Source organism: Betta splendens, chromosome 8 (assembly GCF_900634795.4).
Source record: "Betta splendens chromosome 8, fBetSpl5.4, whole genome shotgun sequence".
Lineage (NCBI taxonomy): Eukaryota > Metazoa > Chordata > Actinopteri > Anabantiformes > Osphronemidae > Betta > Betta splendens.
In genome coordinates, this window is record NC_040888.2 from 4,070,471 (window position 1) to 4,091,526 (window position 21,056).

The window sequence follows — 21,056 nt, forward strand, 5'->3', positions numbered from 1 at the left end:
CTTTCAGGAGAATTTAAATGTGCAATTTAATATTCACGGTGCCAAAAAAGGTGAAGCAGTGAAGTTGGAAGTTTTCTACTTCTTCTTTTAGTTGAAGTTTAATTTATGACGATGAGGTAGAACACACACTTTACATCACTTCTCACTTCAAGATTATTATCCTGTATTAGATGATAGTGTATACGTCCGACATGGAGGATCTGCTGACTCCCAACAATAGGCTCAGTGTGTGAGTGTGCGTGTGTTTGTGTGTGTGTGTGCGAGTTGAGGTTACAGTAAAGCATCCAGTCAAACAGAAAGGCCTGTAAATCTGCCCTGTCGGCAAATGTTTTGTTTTGTGGGACATCTCCCTCTAAATGCCAACACACACACACACACACACACACACACACACACACACACACACACACACACACACACAGGAGGCCTGCTGACAGGCAGGGCCCCGAGCTGATGAAGTCTTCGTCACAACTCGAATGCATGAACATTTCCACCTATTGCTCGGAGCCAGACATGGTTTTTGTCAGACGTGGTTTTTGTCAGACGTGGTTTTTGTCAGACGTGGTTTTTGTCAGACGTGGTTTTTGTCAGACGTGGGTTTTGTCTGGACCCAACAGCTGGTGGCGCTATTTTCCCACTCAGGTGAATCTCAACCTGCTGCTGACTTGCTCTAATGCAGCCGAAGCACAGCAGCCGCTCAGCCTGAAGCCACCGACGACGCAAACTTCCTGTTTCACAAGCCACTGTTTACGAGCAAATGCATTTTGAGCATTTTTTATAAAGTGCCAAGTTGGACAGAAAAGGAAATGATGTCAATGTGCTTTCATCTGCTGACAGTGGCCACACAGTCTATAACGTGTGATGAGCCTCAGTCGCAACCTGTTACAAACTTATATAAACAAACTCAGACAGGCCTGAATTTGAAAGGGAGAAAAACACACTTAGGTAAAAAACAGCTCAGCGCTCTGTAATCTTGTCTTTATCACCGACATAAATGTCAGCTCTTCTTCGTGGGACACTTCACTCTGTCATTTACCTGCTATCAGCTGTTATCTGGACAGGACACATTAGCTGCTCTGCTCTGAGTGCAGCTCCGTCCCACAGATAAAGGTCAACGACGCTGACTTCTGCAGCGCTTTGCAGGAACTGCCGATTAAAGGCCGCGTTCGCGTCGCGACAGAACCGGTGCTGTGTGTGGCCGGGCCGGGCCGGGCCGGGCTACTTACTGGGGCTGGTGACGCCAGATCCTGCCTCCGGTCTTCTGACCCGAGTGCTGCTGGACCTCCCTGTAAACGAGAGGCACACGAACTTAGAGATAAAGTTTAAAGGTGGAAAATGCGCCTCGTCCTGACTGTTCCTTCAGTTCCTCCCTGTTCCACGTTCTCCACGCATTCAAACGGTTACTTCCTGTTCTCCTCCAGGATGAAGACTCTACGGCTGAATAACAAAGTCTCCTAGTGTTTGAACCACAGTTTCACCCCGACTGGAGGAAATGACTGAGTGAAACTAAACCTTTTTTACAGTGTAATTTGCGGTTTGTTTCTATTTTTATAATATCCAGTCTGGAAGTGATTCAAACCAAACATTTTCCACTGTCTATTTGTCAACACGTTACCTGCTATCACCAGAGTGTAAATGGCCCCGTAACGCAGACTTTGGCAAAGGTCAGCGTTCTCATACACGCTCATCTAACAGCTGACGCCAGCAGCAGCTGGCTGAGTTCAGTGTGAGAGAAACGCGCGATGGGCTCCTGCATGTCATCGGTGGAATGTCACAGATAATCTCCAGATGATGAGATAATAATCGATGCTGGTGAGTGTGTGTGTGTGTGTGTGTGTGTGTGTGTGTGTGTGTTCGTCTGCATGTGTGTGTGTGTGTCTGCATGTGTGTGTGTGTGTGTGTGTGCGTCTGCATGTGTGTGTGTGTGTCTGCATGTGTGTGCGCGTCTGCATGTGTGTGTGTGTGTGTGTGTGTGTGTTCGTCTGCATGTGTGTGTGTGTGTGTGTGTGTGTGTGTGTGTGTGTGTTTTGCTTTGCTCGCGTCCACAGAACTGCTCAGCTGTTGCTCAGACGGGTGATTCAGCTGCACCGTGGACGATGAGGGTGAGTTCCTAACGGTGGAAGACATTATTTGCAGTGAAGGAAACATTAGGCTCAGATGCGTTTTACTGCTTTGCCCCACTTCGACCAAATCAGTGTTTAAGACGCTGTGGGCTCATCCGGTAGCTGGTGAGTCAGACGTCCCGTCCTGTTTGTCTTCACCCTGTTCTTAGAACGACTTCCTACCACAGGGCCGTAATAAACACGAGCTGAGGCGGAACAGCAGACGCGGCGGTTCTGCCTGTGTTCATGCGAGAAGACGAGAAGAGTCGAGTCTCGGTCTTGTTTGAATTTGAAAACCTGCATTAGAGCCACGTGATGCCGTTGTTCCGTCTATTATGAGTGACGGGGCAATTGGCGACTCGCTAAGAACCGCAGCCACAAGTCACGTCTGCACCGATCTGCTCTTTCTGCTGAGAGGCGGCGGAAGGAAAACCCGGCACGGTGCGCGCGCGTGCTCGGACGGGCGTCTGCGTCTGCAACGCGGCTGTACTCGCTCGGTCTTGTCCGGGGCCACGTGGAAACACACACACACACACACACACACACACACACAGCGCTCATCGCCGCGTCGACAGCCTTGCGTTATAATCTCCTCTCAGTGTCATTCCCGTCCTTCGCCCCTCGGAGGAAACCCGCAGCCCGCTGGGGTCATATTTGTCTTATGACGCCGCGTGTTATTACTCGCACATGGTGCAAGAAGTGAATGAAACCGCTGCTTGTGATAAATGACAGCAGCTTACATTGTGGCCCAGAGTAAACACATGCCTGCTTGTGTGTGTGTGTGTGTGTGTGTGTGTGTGTGTGTGTGTGTGTGTGTGTGTGTGTGTGTGTGTGTGTGTGTGTGTGTGTGGGACAAACAGCCACTCTGTCACCGGTCGTGGTTTGACCGGAGAGGCCGCCGCACTTTAACCTACTTGAATCAAGAGCCTGAGCTCAAACGCACACAAAGGCCGCGGACAGACGCGCACACAAAGGGCGGAGTGATTTAGCAAATCCACGCTCTGTCTTCGTGTTTGCGAAGGGAGGCCGCGCGCCTCGCCCCCGAGCAGCGCCGAGGGGGTGAGGAATCCTCGCGTGCCCCGGGTCATCGTGCCCCCCCCCCCTCCCCACGTTCGTCCGTGGCCGTTTCTCCTGATGAACCTGGATCCGTCCCTAATGACACGGACCGGGCCCCACGCCCACGCCCAGTGACACACTCGTACATGTCCGCGCACACAGAGACGCCGCGCCGTGACCCCGAGCCGCGCTCCGCCCACGCGCGGCTCCTGGCGCCACGGGTGGGAACCAGCCGCACTTTAGCCCTCACTCAACGCGCTCGCTGGAACCCGGCGAGGCTTTCTGTCGTCTGCTACCGCCAGCCCCCAAATCACCGCAGGAAACCACGGAGGTCTATAAAACAATAATAGTGCGACAGATAAGAACGGGGTGTAAAACCTCACACGGGCGTGTAGCGACAGCGCGCAACAGGTGAACCTCTGTTGTCGTGTTATTATCCAAATGATTTACGGCTATTTTCCAAACAACTAAACAGACGCGAACCACGAGCGCTGTTAGTTACAAATAAAGTATTTATTCGTGTCGGGACAGGACGCGGCTAATCCTGCCAAGCCCACGGAGCGGCCCCGTGGACGCGCGCGCACGAGGAGGCACGGCTCGATCCTGCTTTCGCGCTATCCCGCACCGTGCGTTGGACTCTTCTACCACCGCACAACCCGTGATTATCCGCGTACAGGATCTCTGACACCTCACACGAGCCCCCCGCGACCAGGGGAAGTCCACGTCACGCCGCAGTAGTGCTGTGATGAGATACTGCGAAGCCTCTGACCCGCTCAGAGAGTCTGTGACTACTGCCCTGAAAACCGAGCTTCCGCTTCACACATAAACACATTTTTTCACAGTTTACAACCACAACGTGTAATTTGGCTTATTATAAAACAAGGGGCGGTTCATCTCGTACAGTAACGTTACACACTCACCGTTTCTCCTGCGCGTTTTTGGCTTTTAGAAGAATTAAAATAAAACACACAAGGCCTCGGACATTTTTATTACATCCCCATGAATAATTGCAGCATCTGGAAAAATCCAAAGTCTGAACGTGCGACAATAACGACCTGACTCCATGTTTATTTGCATTTCCTCGTCTCTTTAGGGATTAATGAAGCACAACGTTCAGTTCTGAGTTCCGCCTCCTTTCTCGTCACACATCACACGTTCTGGACGCCAAACGCAGCATTCTGTGCCACCGCCGCGAGGTCGTCCTGCAGCAGCCAGAGCGCCGCACGCGCACGTTTCACGCGCTCCACTGCCTTGTTGGTCCATTATTCACAAGCGCCTACGAAGCCAAATTGGGGGTTAGAACCGTCCGCGGCATGTTGCGCTAGATGACAGGGTGAATGTGTCTCCGCGTAGTTTATAGCTCGGCTTTAAAGTTACCATCTAACAACAGCTCTGGGCTGCGAATCAAAGCCTCGGTGGCGCTCGAGTATAAACAGGCTGAGAGCCAGAAAGAGGCATGTGTCATACAGGTACAATGTGCATGTGTGTGTTCAAGGAGAACATTAAAGCACATACCAGAAGTGTGTGTGTGTGTGTGTGTGTGTGTGTGTGTGTGTGTGTGTGTGTGTGTGTGTGTGTGTGTGTGTGTGTGAGGTGCTATTCATACAGGTTACTCATTGATCTGAGGGAGAGGCGTTCATGCAGGGATAGGCTGTGACTGCATGAGGGAACACACACGTCTGTATTCATACGTTCACCCCCCCAAGAACAGGCAGACACATATTTCCATCATGTCTGACACGCAGATCTCAGATCCCCACTCTGCTCACTCCAAGGCCAACACAAAGCCCCCCCCCCTCACACACATATCTCTAATACCTGTCTAAACGCCCCTACACTTTGAAGAGGCAACACACACGCATGGGACTTTATTATTAGGCCATTCTCCAAGTGCAGCCCCGGCCAAGAAGTATGTGACAGCTCCGCACATGTCGCACGCACCAAAGAGAGAGAGAGAGACAGGGAGAGAGCAGGCACACGGGGAGAAGCACACGCAGCATGACCCAACACGCACTTGGCTCCGATGGAAAAACCGTCAGACGCTCCATCGCACAAAGGCCGGAGGAAGACGAGCCGGGGAAAGCCAGCATTCCGGGGACGGGGTTGTGTAAACTGGACTGAGCCCGAGCTTTGGGGGGGAGAAAACAACAGAGGTGACACGGAAGAACACGGAGGGGGGGGGAGGTGAGGTTTGCCTCACCTCACACGCGATTTACGCGCTGTCTGTCTGCCTGGCGCGGAGCAGCGCCGTGCGCCTTTACGGACGGGAGCGCGCCACGCTTTCTCTGCGCACTGACGGCAACAACGCGCAGCATCATCACTTATTCACCATTCACGTACTTAAAACGAGCTCGGCTCTTCGTTGCCTCCGCTCAGTTCATTTTGGCCTCTGCCGTGAGATCCCACAGAAGCGCTGCGTAACCACACCCACGCGGAACCAAGTGCGGGTCAATTGTGCAAAGGGGGAATTAAAAAATAAAAGCATGAGAAGTTCCCCTCGTCCCAGGACTGACAGTGATAATAAAACGAGTTATTTCTAATGCCCCTTTTCCACGTGGGCACGTTCAAACCGTGTTTCTCGCGTCTCACCAGGCTGCAGAGGACGTTCTGCTGCATCTTAGAAGAGAACGCTCGGTCACGTGGTCAGAGAGAAACACGCTTACCTGTGTATGAAGATTTCCTCATGATGCCTCCTCTTCTGGCGTCTTAGCGGGATTTGAGCTGGAAAAGTGCAGCCAGTGGCTCGTTCGTTGCGGTTTCCCGGTGCGCGTCGGAGTTCCGCACGCGGCTGCTTCTTGTCGCGCGCGCAGCTCACCTTTTCTTCTCTGCTGTGGCACCTCTTGACGGTCACCTGGTCCGAAAGCACCTGAGCGCAGGTAGATTCGCTCATCGACGACCCTCCCGAGGTTATCCTCGTCTTTATTTACCACTCGGGCAGAGAGTCTGGAGCAGGGAATGGATCCCGTCACACCTGCGCTCCTGACGCACGCCCAGTAAGGAGCGGGAGTGGTTTACTGTAACCGAGGGGGCTTTTACGTTTCAAAGCTCGCAAAAGGGATGAAGGCGTCGATCTGTGAATAACTAACCGTAATGGGCTTGTTTGTGGAAGTATCTGAGACGTAGGAATGACACATCTCGGTGCTTGTGAAACATTGTTGGACTTTAGACTCAAAGTTTAAAGCGGGTTTGGGCACATGAGGGATGAATGCAGCCATCCATGAATAAACACACACAAACAAACAAACTTACTACAGTGTGTGTGTGTGTGTGTGTGTGTGCTGGTTATGGGGGAGTGCAACAGTCTGTTAGTGGTGTAAACCTCGTAAACCTGGGAGGAGTTATAATCTGTTAGCTCACATCTATTATGACCTTTGACCCTTTCCTGTCCGCTCAGCGCTGCAGAGACCTCTTGTGGCTGACGTCAACTCGAGACCGAACCGAAGTTTCGGGGCGCCGACTGAACCCGCCGCCGGGGGCCTCTCACTGGTTCACAGGCGCCGCTTTGAGTCACCAAAAACAAGCGAGCGCCGGCGTCGCTGGCAGCGGGCAGACTTTGACCCAGAAAAACAAGCGAGAGGCTAAAAGGCCGAGCAGTCACATCAGGAAAGGATATGAGTGAGCAGCGGGGCTTAATGTCAGCGGGTTTGAGGTCGCCGCGGGTTCGCTCCCCGGACGGCGTCTGCAGGCTGAGTCTGAACGTGGCCTCTTTACAGCAGGAGCCACTTCATGCTTCTCACTTCACACCGGGGCACAAACCATTCAAGTGACTCATTTCAAAACTCGACGAGAGTTTGCTGCTTCTCCTGCGTCTGGTCGGAGCCTCGCTCGCAGCATCCACGCCGAGACCCCAATGGCGCCTGTTACTGAGCATCTGGAGGCGCTTGCAGCGAGCAGACGCGGCCCCTGCTCCTCAGCCGCAGCCACAGGCCTCACCGGCCATGCAAAAGCTGATGACTCAGCTGTCTGTGCAGCAGCATCTCTGCAATGACCAGTGCAGAGACACACATCTGCACCCACCAGTTATTACTGGATAGAAGTGATCAAACGTGGAGTTACAACGCCCCCGTTGCAGCTAAACAGTCACTCAGTCACCGTTTTCTTAGACTCGAGTGGAAAAAGCAGAGTGCGGAGATCAGATGAAAATGCCTTTTCACCTAACACCTACACGCAGCGCGCGCTCCCTGCGCATGTCACAGTTTCCGCTTGTACCTGTTGATGAAAAGCAGCTCGACGCGTTCCGACAAAAGGTGAAAAACATCAGAAGCGCGAGGAGACGTGAGCGACAGAGGCGCGTTCTGCAAATACACGGCACCTGCGTGTGGGTTCTGGTGTTATTTACAACTGCTCCACCTGCGTGTCTGTGGCCCACAGGTAAAAATAAACGCAGATCCCCGCGCCTAGTGGCCGTTGGCAGATCGTTGTCGCCCACGCGCACACGCACCGTGTCATCCGCTGCATCCTGTTTCGGGTCATAACAGGCAGAGAAGCGGCTGCAGCTGCAGGCGTCGTCTGCAGCGGCGCCTGCAGCGGGTGGGTGGATGAGATGGAGACGTTCAAGGCCGCGCTTCTCGTCAGGGGGTCTCGGTTTCCGCTCAGTTTCCACTCCGGGCCGGACTTCCTATAGCACGCGGGCACGCGGGCACGCGGCGATCCGGTGCATTTCACACTTCGCGTCGCGAAGGAAAGCAGAAGTCAGCCCGCGACCGCACGCGCGCACCGCACACGTAAACACCCGCCTTCTACCTCACGCAAAACAGCTCGGTGTGACATTTAAACGTTGACTCGACGGCCGCGACGGCAAGCGCAGAATGTGAGGATGCGAGGATTTGTCCACGGTGAAACCCTCGCGCGCACTCACAAAGCAGCAGCTCATCAGATGACGCCGGAACAAACCGGCGGCGGCGGCGTTCACGTTACTTCAAAGAGGGATTCGCTCATTTGATGTGGGGTTAGTGCGAAAGTTCGAACCACAAGTGAAAGACGTTTGTTAGGAAAAGGCTTTAATTTGAAAAGGTCACTGGTGTTTCCAGATTCCGATTCAGGTGCCACTTACTGTAAGTGTGAGGTGGAAACACTTACAGCTCGTCTGTCTCTACATATGTGATAACCTGCAACCAGTCCAGAGTGGGCCCAGTGACTGCTGGGAACCAGTACAAGCAGTGGGGTTCATGAACTCACACCTGATCAGTCTTTTCAAAATAAATGTTAACAATTATTTATACAATTATAACATGTTAAATTCCTGAAAGGATAAAGCTGACAATAATTATGTTCCTATTTTATATAATCAGATTATAAAATACATAGTATCTACATCAAAGAGTCTTTAAAGTCTTTTTTAAAGGCTGCATAGTTTATCCAGTATCAAAAATCAAGGCAGGCATCGACTTGTAAAACAATAAATGCTTCATCTTCATCCTCATCCTCATCCTCATCCCACTTACTCTTCACTGCTCCTCCGTGTCAGTATTGTGTTCATTGTCTTTCACTGGCATCAAGCGCGGGTCGTGACAGAACCCTGGAGAACGTGACGTTCCGCGGTCCGGCCCGGTCCGGCCCGGTCCGGCCCGGTCCGGCCTCAGCGCCTCAGCGTCGCTCGCATGTCCTCGTACACGTCGTTGTTGGGGACGCGCCTCGGCTTGGTGGCGGTTCTGCCCGTCTTCTTCTGACAAGGACACACACCGTCGTCAGGGCGACCAACGCGGAGCTCACACACGTAGCGACAAAGAAGGGAGCGGGTCGTACGGTACCTTGATGCACCATATGAGGAACCCCAGGATGATGCAGAGCAGAACGGCGGCCAAGATCATGACCGACACCGGAACCAGACTCTGTGTGGACGGGTCACACGTCGCAGTGGGAGCCTTTTTTGAAGCTTTGGATCAAAACCACTCAATGAATTCACAGCAGTAAACAAATCACGTTGCTTTAGCGCTTGCTGCTCGTTTTCCTCCCCCCTCCCCGTCCCCCCGTCCCCCGTCCCTCACCCCAACCCACCCTCAGCTTGTCAAACTGTTCGAATGCTCGCGTTCTACATTGCGCAACTGCACGTTTCACCCGTCAAAGCTGGGTTTAAAGCGCTGCTACTCCTCAGTCAAGACGTGCAACAAGAGGCGAGACTCACCTGCGACCACCAGCAGCACGGACCCCGTGCCCTCAGTGTAAATCAGGTCGGTTTTGTTGTTCATGCTGGCGTACACGCACCAGAACGGGCCCGTGTCAGCGGAGGTCAGGTTTTTGATCACAATGTCCAGGTTGGGGAAGCTTCCGGCCACTTGGAGTCTCCCCTGGAACCCTTTCATGATTGTTGCTTTCTTTTCCTCCTTCTGTCTGAAGAAAACGTCCACATTCTTATTGAGATCTTTCTTCACATACAGCATGTCCTGGTCCTTTTCACATCTACACTGGATGGTGATGAATCCTCCAGCATCCTTCCACAGCACTTCAGTCTTGGCAGCTGGATGGAAACAACAACTTTTATTCATGTCGTTTGTTTCAATTTACATCTGGCGAAACTCAAACATTTGCATTACTGATTATTATGGCGCATCTTCTTACCTGGGCCGCTCTGAACGGTGCTGGAGAGACAGAGGAGGACCGCGAGCCTCACCCACACGGCCGACATGCTGGCAGTGACTGTCGCGCAGGTCTCGCTCGCGCGCTACCTCCTCCGCAGGAAGCGTGCACTCTTCTTCTTCTTCACGCCTTCCAACCCGCCTGCTGCCTTGTGACCTACATCACAGAGCCTGATGTGGTTGACAGTACGACTGCGATCAGGCAGGCGGCTGTGATGTGACTGGCAGATTGGTGCGGTGTCACGCTGGAGATCCTGATTAACAGAAGGCTGAAGAAGCGGTGGTGCTGTGCTGGCAGGTCTGATCTGTGTCTGCAGTAATAATAGAAACACTGTGAGTGAAGTGCTGGATCAAGAAGAGGGTTTTTAACTCATTCAGTCCCACAGCTCATACAGTTCCATTACAGGTGTGTCAGCGTCATAGGGGGGAAAATTAGCCAAAGGCTTCATCACTGGATGAAATACAATCACAGCTCTTTTGTCAGAGTTCAGCATTAGTACGTTTCAATAAGGGAAAGTAGGTCATGAGTGGAGGGCCACGGTTGCAGCAGCAGCAGCAGCAGCAGCGCCCTCTTGTGGCAGAGATTGGCATTTACCTCTGCATTAACTTTTACACTGTTCTGAGAACTAAAGCACCAAGTCCTTATCCGTTTCCATTTCTCAGAACAGCATATGCTAATTAATGTTCTTCTTCTCCTGGCAATGGCATCACTTGTTTGTTTACAATGCTGTGATTTTTATAAACAAGAATGAGAATGAATGAGGCCTACCGCTCACCACGACCCACTTGCATCCGGTCCTCACTCATCCAGACCTGGCGCCCTGCGTCCTCACCCGCGGCGCTGCAGCGGGAGCACGGGCCCATGAGCGCCGGGCGGGCGACTGACACGGTGGCAGCGGCGGCTAGCGAGGACTTCACAGGACTTCCTGGTACAGCAGGAAATGTTTCACCGCCCGACACGATTATAAACATGCAGGTGTTATGTGCAGTCTGAGATCATGAAGAAGTGAAGAGGAACATGTGCGATGTGTGAAAGATTCAACAAAAGAGGTTGACATCACAGACAGCATCATTTATTAGTTAAAAACACAAATGTAAATGTAACATGGTGCCAGTTATGGTTCATGTCCTCGGTTCCAGATCCCCAGGGAGGGATGAGCGTCGCTGCTGATCCGGGAGCAGCTGGTGCCGTCAGCTGCTCCGTCTCCCACGCGCGCATGCAGACGTCAGGCAGAAAGGCCGGCGTCGCCCTCACCCGCTCCCTGGAGCCCCATGGCGCCCGCAGGCGGAGGCCCGAGCGCCCCCCTCATCTCCTCGTACACGTCGGCGCCGCTGCCGCCGGGCTCGGACCCCGGCTTCATGGTGGCGTACGTGGTGGCCTCGGCCGGCGCCGCGGTCTTGGTCTGGTGGCGGCAGGTGCGGAGCGTCAGCAGCGGGTTCATGCATCGCTAACAACACGCAGACACGCGCGGGAGTCTACCTTGATGAGCCACATGAGCAGACACATGACGACGGTGAGGAGCGCGGCGGCGCCGACCATGACCCACACCGGAACCAGGCTCTGCTCCTCCGGCGCCGGGCAGCAGGCGGGCCTGCACCTGTCTCCTAGCAACGAGGCTGCGTGAAATCACTGGGGTGGTTTCACTGGTTTTAGTTACTGATTCTGAGGTGAGCTTACCTCTGACCACCACCAGCACCGACCCGCTGCCTTGCTTGGCCTCGGTTCCGGTCTGATTCGCCTGCCTGTACATGCACCGGTACACGCCTGTGTCGCCTGAGGTCAGGTTTTTGATGAGGACGTCCACGTTGGGGAACGCCCCATTCCCCTGCACTCTCTCTGTGAATTCTCCTCCGATCCTATGATCCGAGGCCGCAGATTGTTGTAAAACTGAGACGTACTTATTAAGTCCCTTCCTCAGGTCCAAATGCTTCAGCTGCGGTTCCGACGACCTGCACTGGATGGTGACGGACTCCCCACACGCTCTCCACAGGACGTCCTCGCTCTCTGCAGAAACACATCGAAACCACGTCATTTCTCCCTCCGCTCGCGCTCGGTCCCCGCGGCCTCGAGAATCGGTCCTACCTGGGTCGGCCAGAACCGGGCCGCTGAGGCACAGGACGGCTGCGAGCCGCATCCACGCGGCGGACATGTTGTCGGTGACTGCTTCGCAGGGTTTTGAAGCTCTTAATAGGAAACGTGTGGTTCAACCACCCAAGGCAGATAATAAGCTGTGACGAGGAGGCAGGTGCCGTCTGTGGTCACGGCTGCAGGAAGCTTCATGCTCGTGAAGCGGCCTCTGAGGTCAGGAAGCTGGAAGTCAGCCTTTAACCCTGAGATGTGAATAAACTACGAGCAGCAGGAGTCACGTTTCAGTTCCACGGTGGCAATAAAAACACACGCTTCAGTGATAGAAGTTTAAAAACAGACTAACATAAAAAGAGTAGCGGCTCTTCCCAGAAAAGCGTTTCGAGCAAATCGACCTATTATTAGGTGCTGTGAGAACAGACACCACCGCTGTAACCACAGTGACAGCAGCAGCAACAGCGCGTTCTGCAGCATCAGCGCCCTCTTGTGGCGAAGCATCAAATACGAGGGCACGGAAGATTCCTGCTCTTGATGAATGTTTAATGAATTGTAAATAACTAACAAGAACCTTTAGAAATAAAAACAGTGTCTTAAAATCTACAGTAACAGACCAAGGCTGATGAGAGGGTGAAGCCTCACACGGCTTTAGGGATAAACTGTAAGTTGATGATCGAGCGCTTTCAGGCTGAAATGACTTCAACAAACCCCATTAACTTGTCACCGTCCTGGGAGGATTCGAAAATCAACATCAATAGCATCAGCGCATCTGTCCCCGGCGTTTGGCTTTAAAAGATCCAGCCTCCCCCGTTTCCTCCCCCTCTGTGTCCCCCAGGGACGGGGTAAAACAGGCCTCCGTGCGTCCCTGCCTCCAGTCTCCTCCAGTTAAGGAGCAGACGGGCTTTTACGCTGCCTCCGTCGCCACGGAAACAGGCCTGTCCATTTGCAGAGCTCTGCATCCTGCTCAGGGCGTCTGGCGGACGGGTGAGGCTGAGTGATAACCAGGAGGGTCTGTGTGTGATCAGAGAGAGGACAGGGAACCAAAGCAGATCCAATCTGAAATACTATAAACAGCACAAACTGACATCTGGTCCTGTGCACATGCGGCCCAGCGTAGATGCTGAGTCAGTGCCTGTGACTGAATGGGAATATTGATTGGGTGATTGTTTGCCGCGTCACTCTGGCATGAGTCATCCCAGCTCCCTACACACACACACACACACACACACACACACACACACACACACACACACACACACACACACACACTCTTCCTCATGGACCTCTGGGGACCGCATGGCCTCATCTGGAGAGGATGCGGCATAATGGTCCTGTCAATACTTTGAATACTTTGCAAATGAGCAAGGCAGCTTAAACATTCATCACACACAGGGGGGAGATAACAGCGCACGGCTGTGGGGGAGGGAAACCGTAATATCCTGCTTTTTAGTGGCTTTATGAAGAAAAGCAAAGGTCTCTGATGTCACTGTGAACCACCACCTCTCATGCTGCTAGGACTCTGAGCACTAACTATTGCATCACATGTGATTAACCTTGTGTTTTCTTCGTCTGTGTTTTGGTTTTTCACCCCATCGCCACTGTCTGACAGGCAGATGGCCGCCCACCCTGAGCCCTGAGCTGCTGGAGGTGTCATTTTGGGTTTTTCCTCTCCACTCCCCGCTGCTGTTTGAGAAGGACGCCATTGATTTCCTATAGATCTTTAAACAGTTGCATTTTCACGTCCTGTAGAGTCTTTTTTTACCTTTGTCCTGAATCAGCGCATGTAAATAAACAAAGCCTTACTGCCTAGAAAGCATAAAAGCCAGCTGCTAAGTAAAGCATTTAAACAGTTACTGAGGTAAAATCACTAAGCGGTTACTATAGAGAAAGAACCTACTGTTTTAGGGCAACTTGTGTTTTTATTGTGCTTGAGTCAAAGGTGGAGGAAAGCACCAGACTTTGTGCAGCATAATGCAGTTAGCAGCAAATGCTGCAGGACTTTCCCTGGAGACACAGCACAAACCAGCACTTCACTGACTGCACTGGCGTCCTGGCACCGCTCCACGGCAGGAAGTTCTCCTGATCTCGGGCGACCTCCGCGTGCCTTTCACACACCGCAGAACCACAGCCCCTGGGGCCTCCCGGGCTTCGGCCCCGGACGCCGAGCACACGTCCCTGAAGCGTCGGCCTGACGTCAGACGCGACCTGAAAGCTTATTTATCACTGCTGCTTTCGTGCTAGTTCATCCTTGAATCAGCAGAGAGAAGATTGATCACGGCTTAGCTTTACAGAAAGGTCCCACAGTGATGATCTGCCTTCTAGACCCGTTCAGCCTCCCAGTAAGAGGCTTACTCACACTAATCAAGTCGATAATGCACCAGCCAGTCACAGCAAAGTCATAAAGTTACCATTAGGCACTAATTGCAGGGTCAAATTGGAACCGAGCACAATGAAACTACAAGCATCAAATGGGAAATAACGCTGTGTACATGAAGTGGGCGGAGCTTAAGTTTGAAGACGTTAATATGAGACGACATTCACTAACAGAGCTGCTTTCTGATGTATGAAGCGCTCCAGCGTTCCCAAATAAGGAAATGCGTCGGAGCGTTATCGAAGGTGATGCTGCGAGTGCGTTTACTCCTTTCATGACTCACATTTCACTCCTGGAATCTGACCTGATCTCGAGCAGCCCACCGTCCGAATGAGAGGCGAAAGCTGCAGCCCAGGAGACGAAGCCAAATACCCAGAACACGACGTAATGAACGGAGAGTGGAGTTTCTCTCTAGACAGAATTCCACGGTTACTTTAGCTGGGCAGACGTCCAGTCACAGGGTCTCTGCTCTCCACGGCTCCAGCCACGTAAATAACATTCACGAGCCGTTTGTTGGAGAGACTGTTTATAAAAAAAAGCAATTAGACTCTGCAAATTCATATCAATCTTTATTGTATTTAGAAATCCACGCATCAAATCTTTTTTTTCCTCTTACCATTTACAACAGGGAAGAATGAGAGACAAGCTAAAAGTCATGCCTTTCCCAGCAGGCGCGATGCACTACAGGATGGGCTGAAATGAAGTGGGACGGGGGACAGAGATACATAAAGTGCTTTTATCAACAGTTTTTCTTCTTTTAATAGAAAAAAGGATCAAACAAAAGGTTAGAGGGTGGAAGCAGAAGACGAGGGGGGTGTGTGGACAGGAGTCGACGTGTGGGCGAGGGGGGAGAAGACGGTGAGAGAGAGGTGGGGTACTTATTTTCCAAAAATAAAAAAAGTGTTTCAATGAAAAAAAAAACAAAAGAAAAGCAAAAGGAGCTGGTCTCAGCCCAGGATGAGGCTGGATTTGCCACCGGGGGGGTTTCTCCGGCCGCCGGCGGCGCTTCCCGACGGGGTCGAGGGCTGTGGGGCGTCCTTCTGCTGCTCGAGCTCCTCCTGCTCCCCGTCCACGTCGTCAGGACACTCTGCGGAGGCGACAAGGACCAATGAGTGACACCAGGGTGCACACGCAGCAAGACCAAAAGCAAGCTGTACATCATCCACTCTGATGCGCTTTGATTTCCAGACGCTCACAGACGTGTGGTCCAACCCTCCATTATCTGAGGAGCCGAACGCTCTCACAAACATGCACCTGGAGGGTAATAAAGAGCTTTTAATGCCAAGCGGAGCTCCCCATGGGGCCACAGCTGCTCACTGCAGCCCATCATGACGGGAGGAAACCACATCAAAGCGCTATGAAACGCGGGGAGGAAGCGCGCGTGTGCTGTAACGCTGCTGCTATTCAGCCAGTCACCCACGGGTCTGAGTCACGTCCCGACACGCGGGCTTCAAGTTGGAGGCACTCACCGTAAGCCGCCTGTTCCTGGCCGTTCTCAACCTACGAAGCAAACACAAGACAAAGGCATGAGATCCTCCCGCGACCGCTTCACCTCTGCAGAGAAGCTGCGTCTGAGTCATCTGAATTCTGCTTCTTGCTGCTAATATTAAGAGGCCGTGTGTAAATACTGCCCACAGACCAGATCCAGATGTTACTGGCTCGAACAGGAGCCTCTGCAGCAGCAGCGCTACAGAGCTTTGTGACACTCGATATCTCCAGTAGCAGAGTCGTGTCTTTGTTTAGCGTTTCTATCGCGAAAGCTCACATTTCACCGTGGCTTTACACTTAATCTAAACTGCTGAATTAGAAAACTCAAGCCGGGTCAGGCAGCGAGTACAGGCTCATCCCCAGAGGAAAACTTAACCCTCCAGAGGGATTACACACATCAGCGGAGAATATCCATCAAACAACATCCCGGGTCGGTTTCAAATACACGCCCTCGCTGAATTTTCCACTGAACTGCTGAGATTTACACTGAAGCTGCAGCGCGGCGCTCTCCAGCGCCGAGCTAAGCCGCGGCTTTGTTTTGGAAACGGCGCTCTGTCAGATTAAATGAGGCACCTCTCGTCTCTGGTTCCACACCATGGCCGCTCCAGAGTTGTGGATGGTGGTCAGTTCTGGCTGGGGGTTCTTGGGGAAGAGGAGAGGCTGCTGAACCCGCCTCAGGGGGGCCGACGGCTCGCCGCACAGGGTCCCGGCCGCTGCCCCGGCTGTGGAGGCAAGAGACACACTAATAGAATTTATAAGATAACACTGAGCAAGCTGTTGAAACCTAACAGACTACTTGTGATGATTTCCTTCAGAGTAAACAGAAACTACAATAAAACACAAGTCAGGATTTAAAGCAGAGTCATAGCATATGGACGCTAATCCAATTAGCCACACCAGTTTGATCCCATCTCATTAGATTTGACTGAACAGGACATTTTTTATTTATATAGAACTTCACAAAAAAAATTCAACACGAAACCCGACCAAATCTGACCCAGAAACACAGTGGAACGCATCCAGACAGACGACCTGGAAGCCAAAACTCTGATAACCCTGCAGCGCTCGCACGCCGCTTAGGCAGAAAGAGCATTAAAAGCAGCGCTTGGCCGGCGTGCGGCAGCAGACTGGGCCAACCGGGGCCACACAAGGCTGCAGCCCGGAGCCTGGGAGGAGACAGACCGGCTTTGTCATGTGGGGAACAACAACTGCTGAGGAAGCAGAGGAGTGGCCATTGTTCCTAATAGAGTGGAGTGAATCAGCTGTTATGAGCCTCCGTCACTCAACATTTCAGAGTCTGATCGATTCACTCGCAGTGAACAACAAGTAGCAAATGGACTAAATGATATTGATGGGTTGTATTGTTATCATCACTTCAAACACAGACGTGCACGTGATTGCGACGAGCCTGGAGACGGGAGGAGCTCTGGCCTCCGCTCCCACTACACAGATCCCACGTGGCCAGAAACCGAGGGCTTGAACAATCCAGAAAAGCTCTGCTCATCAGAAGCCCGATGATCAAACAAGGACACGCTCATGAGGCGTCACAGACGCACGTCTCTGCAGTCAGCGGTTTGAAATAATGAAGAAAAGTGAAAACAACAGTCAGCTGCAGGTTTGCTGAGCTGGAACATCAGCCTTTGAATGGGAGTTCATTAATCAAACCACTGCATCGTGACATCAGAGGCGGGTGAAGCTAAGCAAGATGTGCATAAATAAAAGCCCAGGTCACCGGAGAATCAGGCTGTTCACCATATAAAACACAGGACGCGGTGCCAAAGTCAACAGACCTGCTCACACACAGGTCAGGAACGGGAACAATGCCCATAAAACCTGTTCCCTAATAAACCTTTGGCGGATGTGACTGGATAAGGACATGGATACTGGGTTCTGCTTCAAAGCGGGGCAGCGACGAGGAGCCTCGCCTGAACCTGACCCCAGTGAAACAATGCACCAGGAAGGGGTCGACTGTCAGCAGCTGCCGGCCGCGGGTCGGACGGAGCGACGACTCGGAATTTAAAACGACACAAACAAAACAAACTGCATGAGTTTAGCCAGCGACTGTGATAAACAGCGTGAACACATGTGATTCCTGGTTCACGGCCTCGTGCTGAACAGGAACCTGACTGGACGCTGTGGGCGCGACTTCTCCTTCTGATGGGGATTCATTTTTCATCCCAACTAATTACTAGTTACACATTAAACCGCAAACAATAAAGATGAATAATCTGCATTATTTAGCCGATGACCATGTTTTATTTAAGCCTCTGTGGCCGCGTATTAGCTGTGACCTTGACAACTCCAGTCTTCAGACCCCTGCCCCCCACCCCCACCCCCACAAGGCCACACACCTCACCAATTAACACATTTCTGAGTGACACATTTGTTTCCACTGAGGCCGGAGCTTCGTACCCCTTCATCAAACCCTGGCTTCAAATTACCCTTATGCCAGAACTCCGGGGGATTTCGCTGATGTTATTCTGAGACAACCTAAATGGAAACACACTAAATAACACTCCAGCTCGGTCCGTTCCAGCTCAAGTGAACGCGAATCACTTAATCACCCTTAAACAAGCCTCTCTTCTTTTGCCGACGTTTCACTTTCGGATTAGTTCACGCCAATGCAACGCCGCCGTCACCTTGTGAGGCGCGGCACGGTTGTTTTCATTCTTTCGACTCTGATAAGATCACACGATAACGGACTCAGAGGGACGTTAGACTGAGTTACTGGGTGGGTTGTTCCTCCGGTGGGCGTGCGGGTCATCGGGTTCTGCGAAGATGCTGGAGGCCATCTTGTTCTTGCGCTGCGGGGTGGAGTTCTCGTCTGTACCGAAGGTGAAGCTGGAGTCCCCACCCGGCGGCCGTAGGACCCTGGTGAGCAACAAATCGCAGGGTTACAATGGAAGTGGACCTGCCCCCGGTCTTTACGTCAAACCGACACATGGGTGACTTCATGTCACACGCCACTGATCAGCTGCGCGGCACAAAAAAGAACAAGTAAATCAATATTGGCCTAAACCGTGAGGGCGCCTGCAGCTACGAGCAGCCTTGTCCCCACTCCACCCACTTCACACACAGGAACAGCCTCTGCAGCTGACAGCCACAGGCTTAGTGGTGGTGGGGATTCCTTTGGGGTGACACACGAGGGCCCGGTGTCACTTACCCACAACCCGTCATGTCATTATTGAATCAGGAAGTCAAACCCAATGCGCCGTTTGGGTCAAAGCTGCACAAAAGGGGTGAGAAGTCGAACGTGTCCAGTTAATATATAGGTCACGTAATAAAGAGTCACCCCACATTGTTCCTGAACAATAAAAGCGGGCTTCATGTGGACGAGTGCACGGTCCACAATGGCCAGTTTCCTCGGACATTCCTTCCACCACATGCTGAACAAAAGCAACCCCATAATGAGCAGCGAAAGTCTTTTTCTCGGCCGTGAAGGACAGTTTGCCAGACGACAGAACCTGATGTGTTTGCGGAGGCCCTTCTGGACCCCCTCCCTCTTCCCTTCCAGCAAACTCTCCTCTGCTCAGTCACTAAAGCCGCCAGCTGACACACCGAGCAGCTGTCCGAGGGGCGGGCGGGCGGTCCAAAAACCCGCTCGCACCTCGAAGCGGAACTGGAGCGAGGGTGAATTGGAGCAGGGACGTCCTCCCGACCCGGCCCGGCTCAGCCCGACCCGCTCTGAATGCGCACCAGCGCCGGCGTCTGACAGTAATGCTTAAACCAGACTTCACCTCCCGACCAGAGGGGATGAGCTCATGTGTTCCACACAGATTGTGATGGGGGGGGGTGGGGGGGTGAGGCTTTTGCTGTCTGGCAGCAGACCCCACCCTAGAATGAAGCGGCAAAGGGCTTCAATGAAACAGCAATAATGTTAAGAGGCTGATGTGGCTGAAGTCCAGAGCTAAAGGCGGCGTGTCTGATAAGGCCGGGTTCAGCGGGAGGCTTCTGGGGCTAAGATTCTAACCTAAATCTGCCCAAGTTGCTGGTGAAGGGCTCCGTTCGGCCACCGAGCAGCACAAATGACCGGCAGCTCATAGAATGAGGGGGGGGGGGTGTTGAGGATGGCAGGCAAAAGAGCTAATGGAAGATTTACAGGCTTAGCCCCGAAGCCCCCACCCAAAGCAGGCATGATCTGAGAGCATGCTCACTCAGCACCGGCCGGCGGCACCGGAACCCCCCCCCCCCCCCCCCAAAACCGGCCCCGTTCACGAGACAGCACCGCTTTATACAAGGGGCTTCTGCTACTTGCGCTGGTTTCACTGCAACTGGGGAAGAATCCACCCAGACGAGACGCATCATCTCTGACGGAAAAGCTGCGGCTGCGTGGTCCTCCCAGAGACCGGACGGACACCGACAGCCATAGATTATGGTTTAAAAACAGTTAAACGTCTCCGGATCCACCGTGAATGAGGTCAGAGGCGATGACAAACGCAGATCTTACGTCTAGTGACGGCATTTGGTCTAAAAGCTCGTCGACTGTTTCGATGGGGCCGTGGCCGTTAACTCTACACAATAAACAAGGAAAAGTGGAATAATCGCGTAAAAACTCCACGTGACAGCACGCTAGGAAATCTCCGCAGCTGGAACCAGAGAACTCCACGCAAAAGTTGCGAGTCGTGGGCCACGGTCGGTTCGGAGCCAACCTCGGCTAAATCCGTGAAAAGCAGATGGAGATGATCTATTAGCGTCTGGTTCCTGTCGGTTTTTCCTCCTCCTCCTCGTCAAACTCTCCTCAATCGCCCCCATCGCTGCCCGCAGCCCACGCGAGCTAGCCGAACTAAGTTGGCGGAGCCGAAGGCCACGGAGCCTCCCAACGAGATTAACGTAATTAGCAGGAGCGCGCGACAGTGGGGCTAAATCCCGCAGGATCCGTGGGAGGCGGCGTCGGGCTGGCGTGGAGGCACCAGGCCGGCTCCGGGCGCAGCCCACGGAGCTCGACCGCGCCGAGGCTTCGCCCACATCCCACTTCTTTTGTTCGTCCCCGCGTCGCTTTCTGCGGCTGTTACCTGGAGCTGCTTTTAGCGCCGGGGTCCATTCCTTGGAACGTGGTGGTGGTCGTCATCTTTCTTTTTTTGCGGGGTGTATTTCGATGTCTTGGCGGAAGCGGACAGACGCTGGCAAAACAAAAAATAAAAGTTGTTCAAAAGAATTCCAGCACCGTCGCCCCGCAGAGATGCGACTGGATGGAGACTCCACCCGAGACTGGAAACGCAGAAGAACTGCCAGATCCGCTGGTTCTGCGGTGCCAGCCCACCAGGCCCAGCCCACCAGCGTTCGGCCCGCTCTGATTGGACAAAGCGGCGCAGAGCTCTTCTCCCATTGGACGGGCCGTCACAGAACGTGTCTCCCATTGGTCAGAACCTCCCAGACAGGCT

General features: G+C 52.9%; 4 protein-coding genes across 6 annotated transcripts in view; all 4 read right to left on the reverse strand.

The window, feature by feature from the left end:
* LOC114861135 (septin-9-like) overlaps window positions 1–6,135 on the reverse strand; it is a 61,156-nt gene extending 55,021 nt beyond the window's left edge. Inside the window, exons 1-2 of the mRNA XM_029160168.2 lie at window positions 5,822–6,135; window positions 1,227–1,286 (exon numbers count right to left, since the gene is read on the reverse strand). Of these exons, the coding sequence (XP_029016001.1) occupies window positions 1,227–1,286; window positions 5,822–5,843 (82 nt within the window). The 5' untranslated portion in view covers window positions 5,844–6,135. The remainder of the gene's footprint in view (window positions 1–1,226; window positions 1,287–5,821) is intronic.
* A 2,002-nt stretch (window positions 6,136–8,137) lies between these two features.
* LOC114859909 (uncharacterized) lies at window positions 8,138–10,646 on the reverse strand. Of its 2 annotated transcripts, none has more exons than XM_029157989.3 (5): window positions 10,503–10,646; window positions 9,717–10,044; window positions 9,283–9,615; window positions 8,909–9,033; window positions 8,138–8,820 (listed from the first exon to the last, which is right to left on the reverse strand). In XM_029157989.3, exons 2-5 carry the CDS (start codon window positions 9,781–9,783, stop codon window positions 8,737–8,739), a joined length of 609 nt encoding a protein of 202 aa, XP_029013822.1. In that variant the 5' UTR covers window positions 9,784–10,044; window positions 10,503–10,646; the 3' UTR covers window positions 8,138–8,736. The 2 variants fall into 2 exon arrangements, with proteins under 2 accessions (XP_029013822.1, XP_029013821.1); XM_029157988.3 differs by having other exon boundaries at window positions 8,138–8,823.
* Window positions 10,647–10,790: 144 nt separating this feature from the next.
* Window positions 10,791–12,987, reverse strand: LOC114859907 (uncharacterized). 2 transcript variants are annotated; one of them, XM_055510951.1, is made up of 5 exons: window positions 12,525–12,979; window positions 11,817–12,080; window positions 11,412–11,738; window positions 11,214–11,338; window positions 10,791–11,136 (listed from the first exon to the last, which is right to left on the reverse strand). In XM_055510951.1, the coding sequence occupies exons 2-5, from the start codon at window positions 11,881–11,883 to the stop codon at window positions 10,960–10,962; spliced, it is 696 nt and encodes a 231-aa protein (XP_055366926.1). In that variant the 5' UTR covers window positions 11,884–12,080; window positions 12,525–12,979; the 3' UTR covers window positions 10,791–10,959. The 2 variants fall into 2 exon arrangements, with proteins under 2 accessions (XP_055366926.1, XP_055366927.1); XM_055510952.1 differs by having other exon boundaries at window positions 11,214–11,335; window positions 11,817–12,987.
* Window positions 12,988–14,743: 1,756 nt separating this feature from the next.
* LOC114859910 (jupiter microtubule associated homolog 1-like) lies at window positions 14,744–20,903 on the reverse strand. The gene is made up of 5 exons (XM_029157990.3): window positions 20,688–20,903; window positions 18,404–18,546; window positions 16,249–16,397; window positions 15,657–15,687; window positions 14,744–15,274 (listed from the first exon to the last, which is right to left on the reverse strand). Exons 1-5 carry the CDS (start codon window positions 20,741–20,743, stop codon window positions 15,135–15,137), a joined length of 519 nt encoding a protein of 172 aa, XP_029013823.1. The 5' UTR covers window positions 20,744–20,903; the 3' UTR covers window positions 14,744–15,134.
* Between the last annotated feature and the right edge of the window lie 153 nt (window positions 20,904–21,056).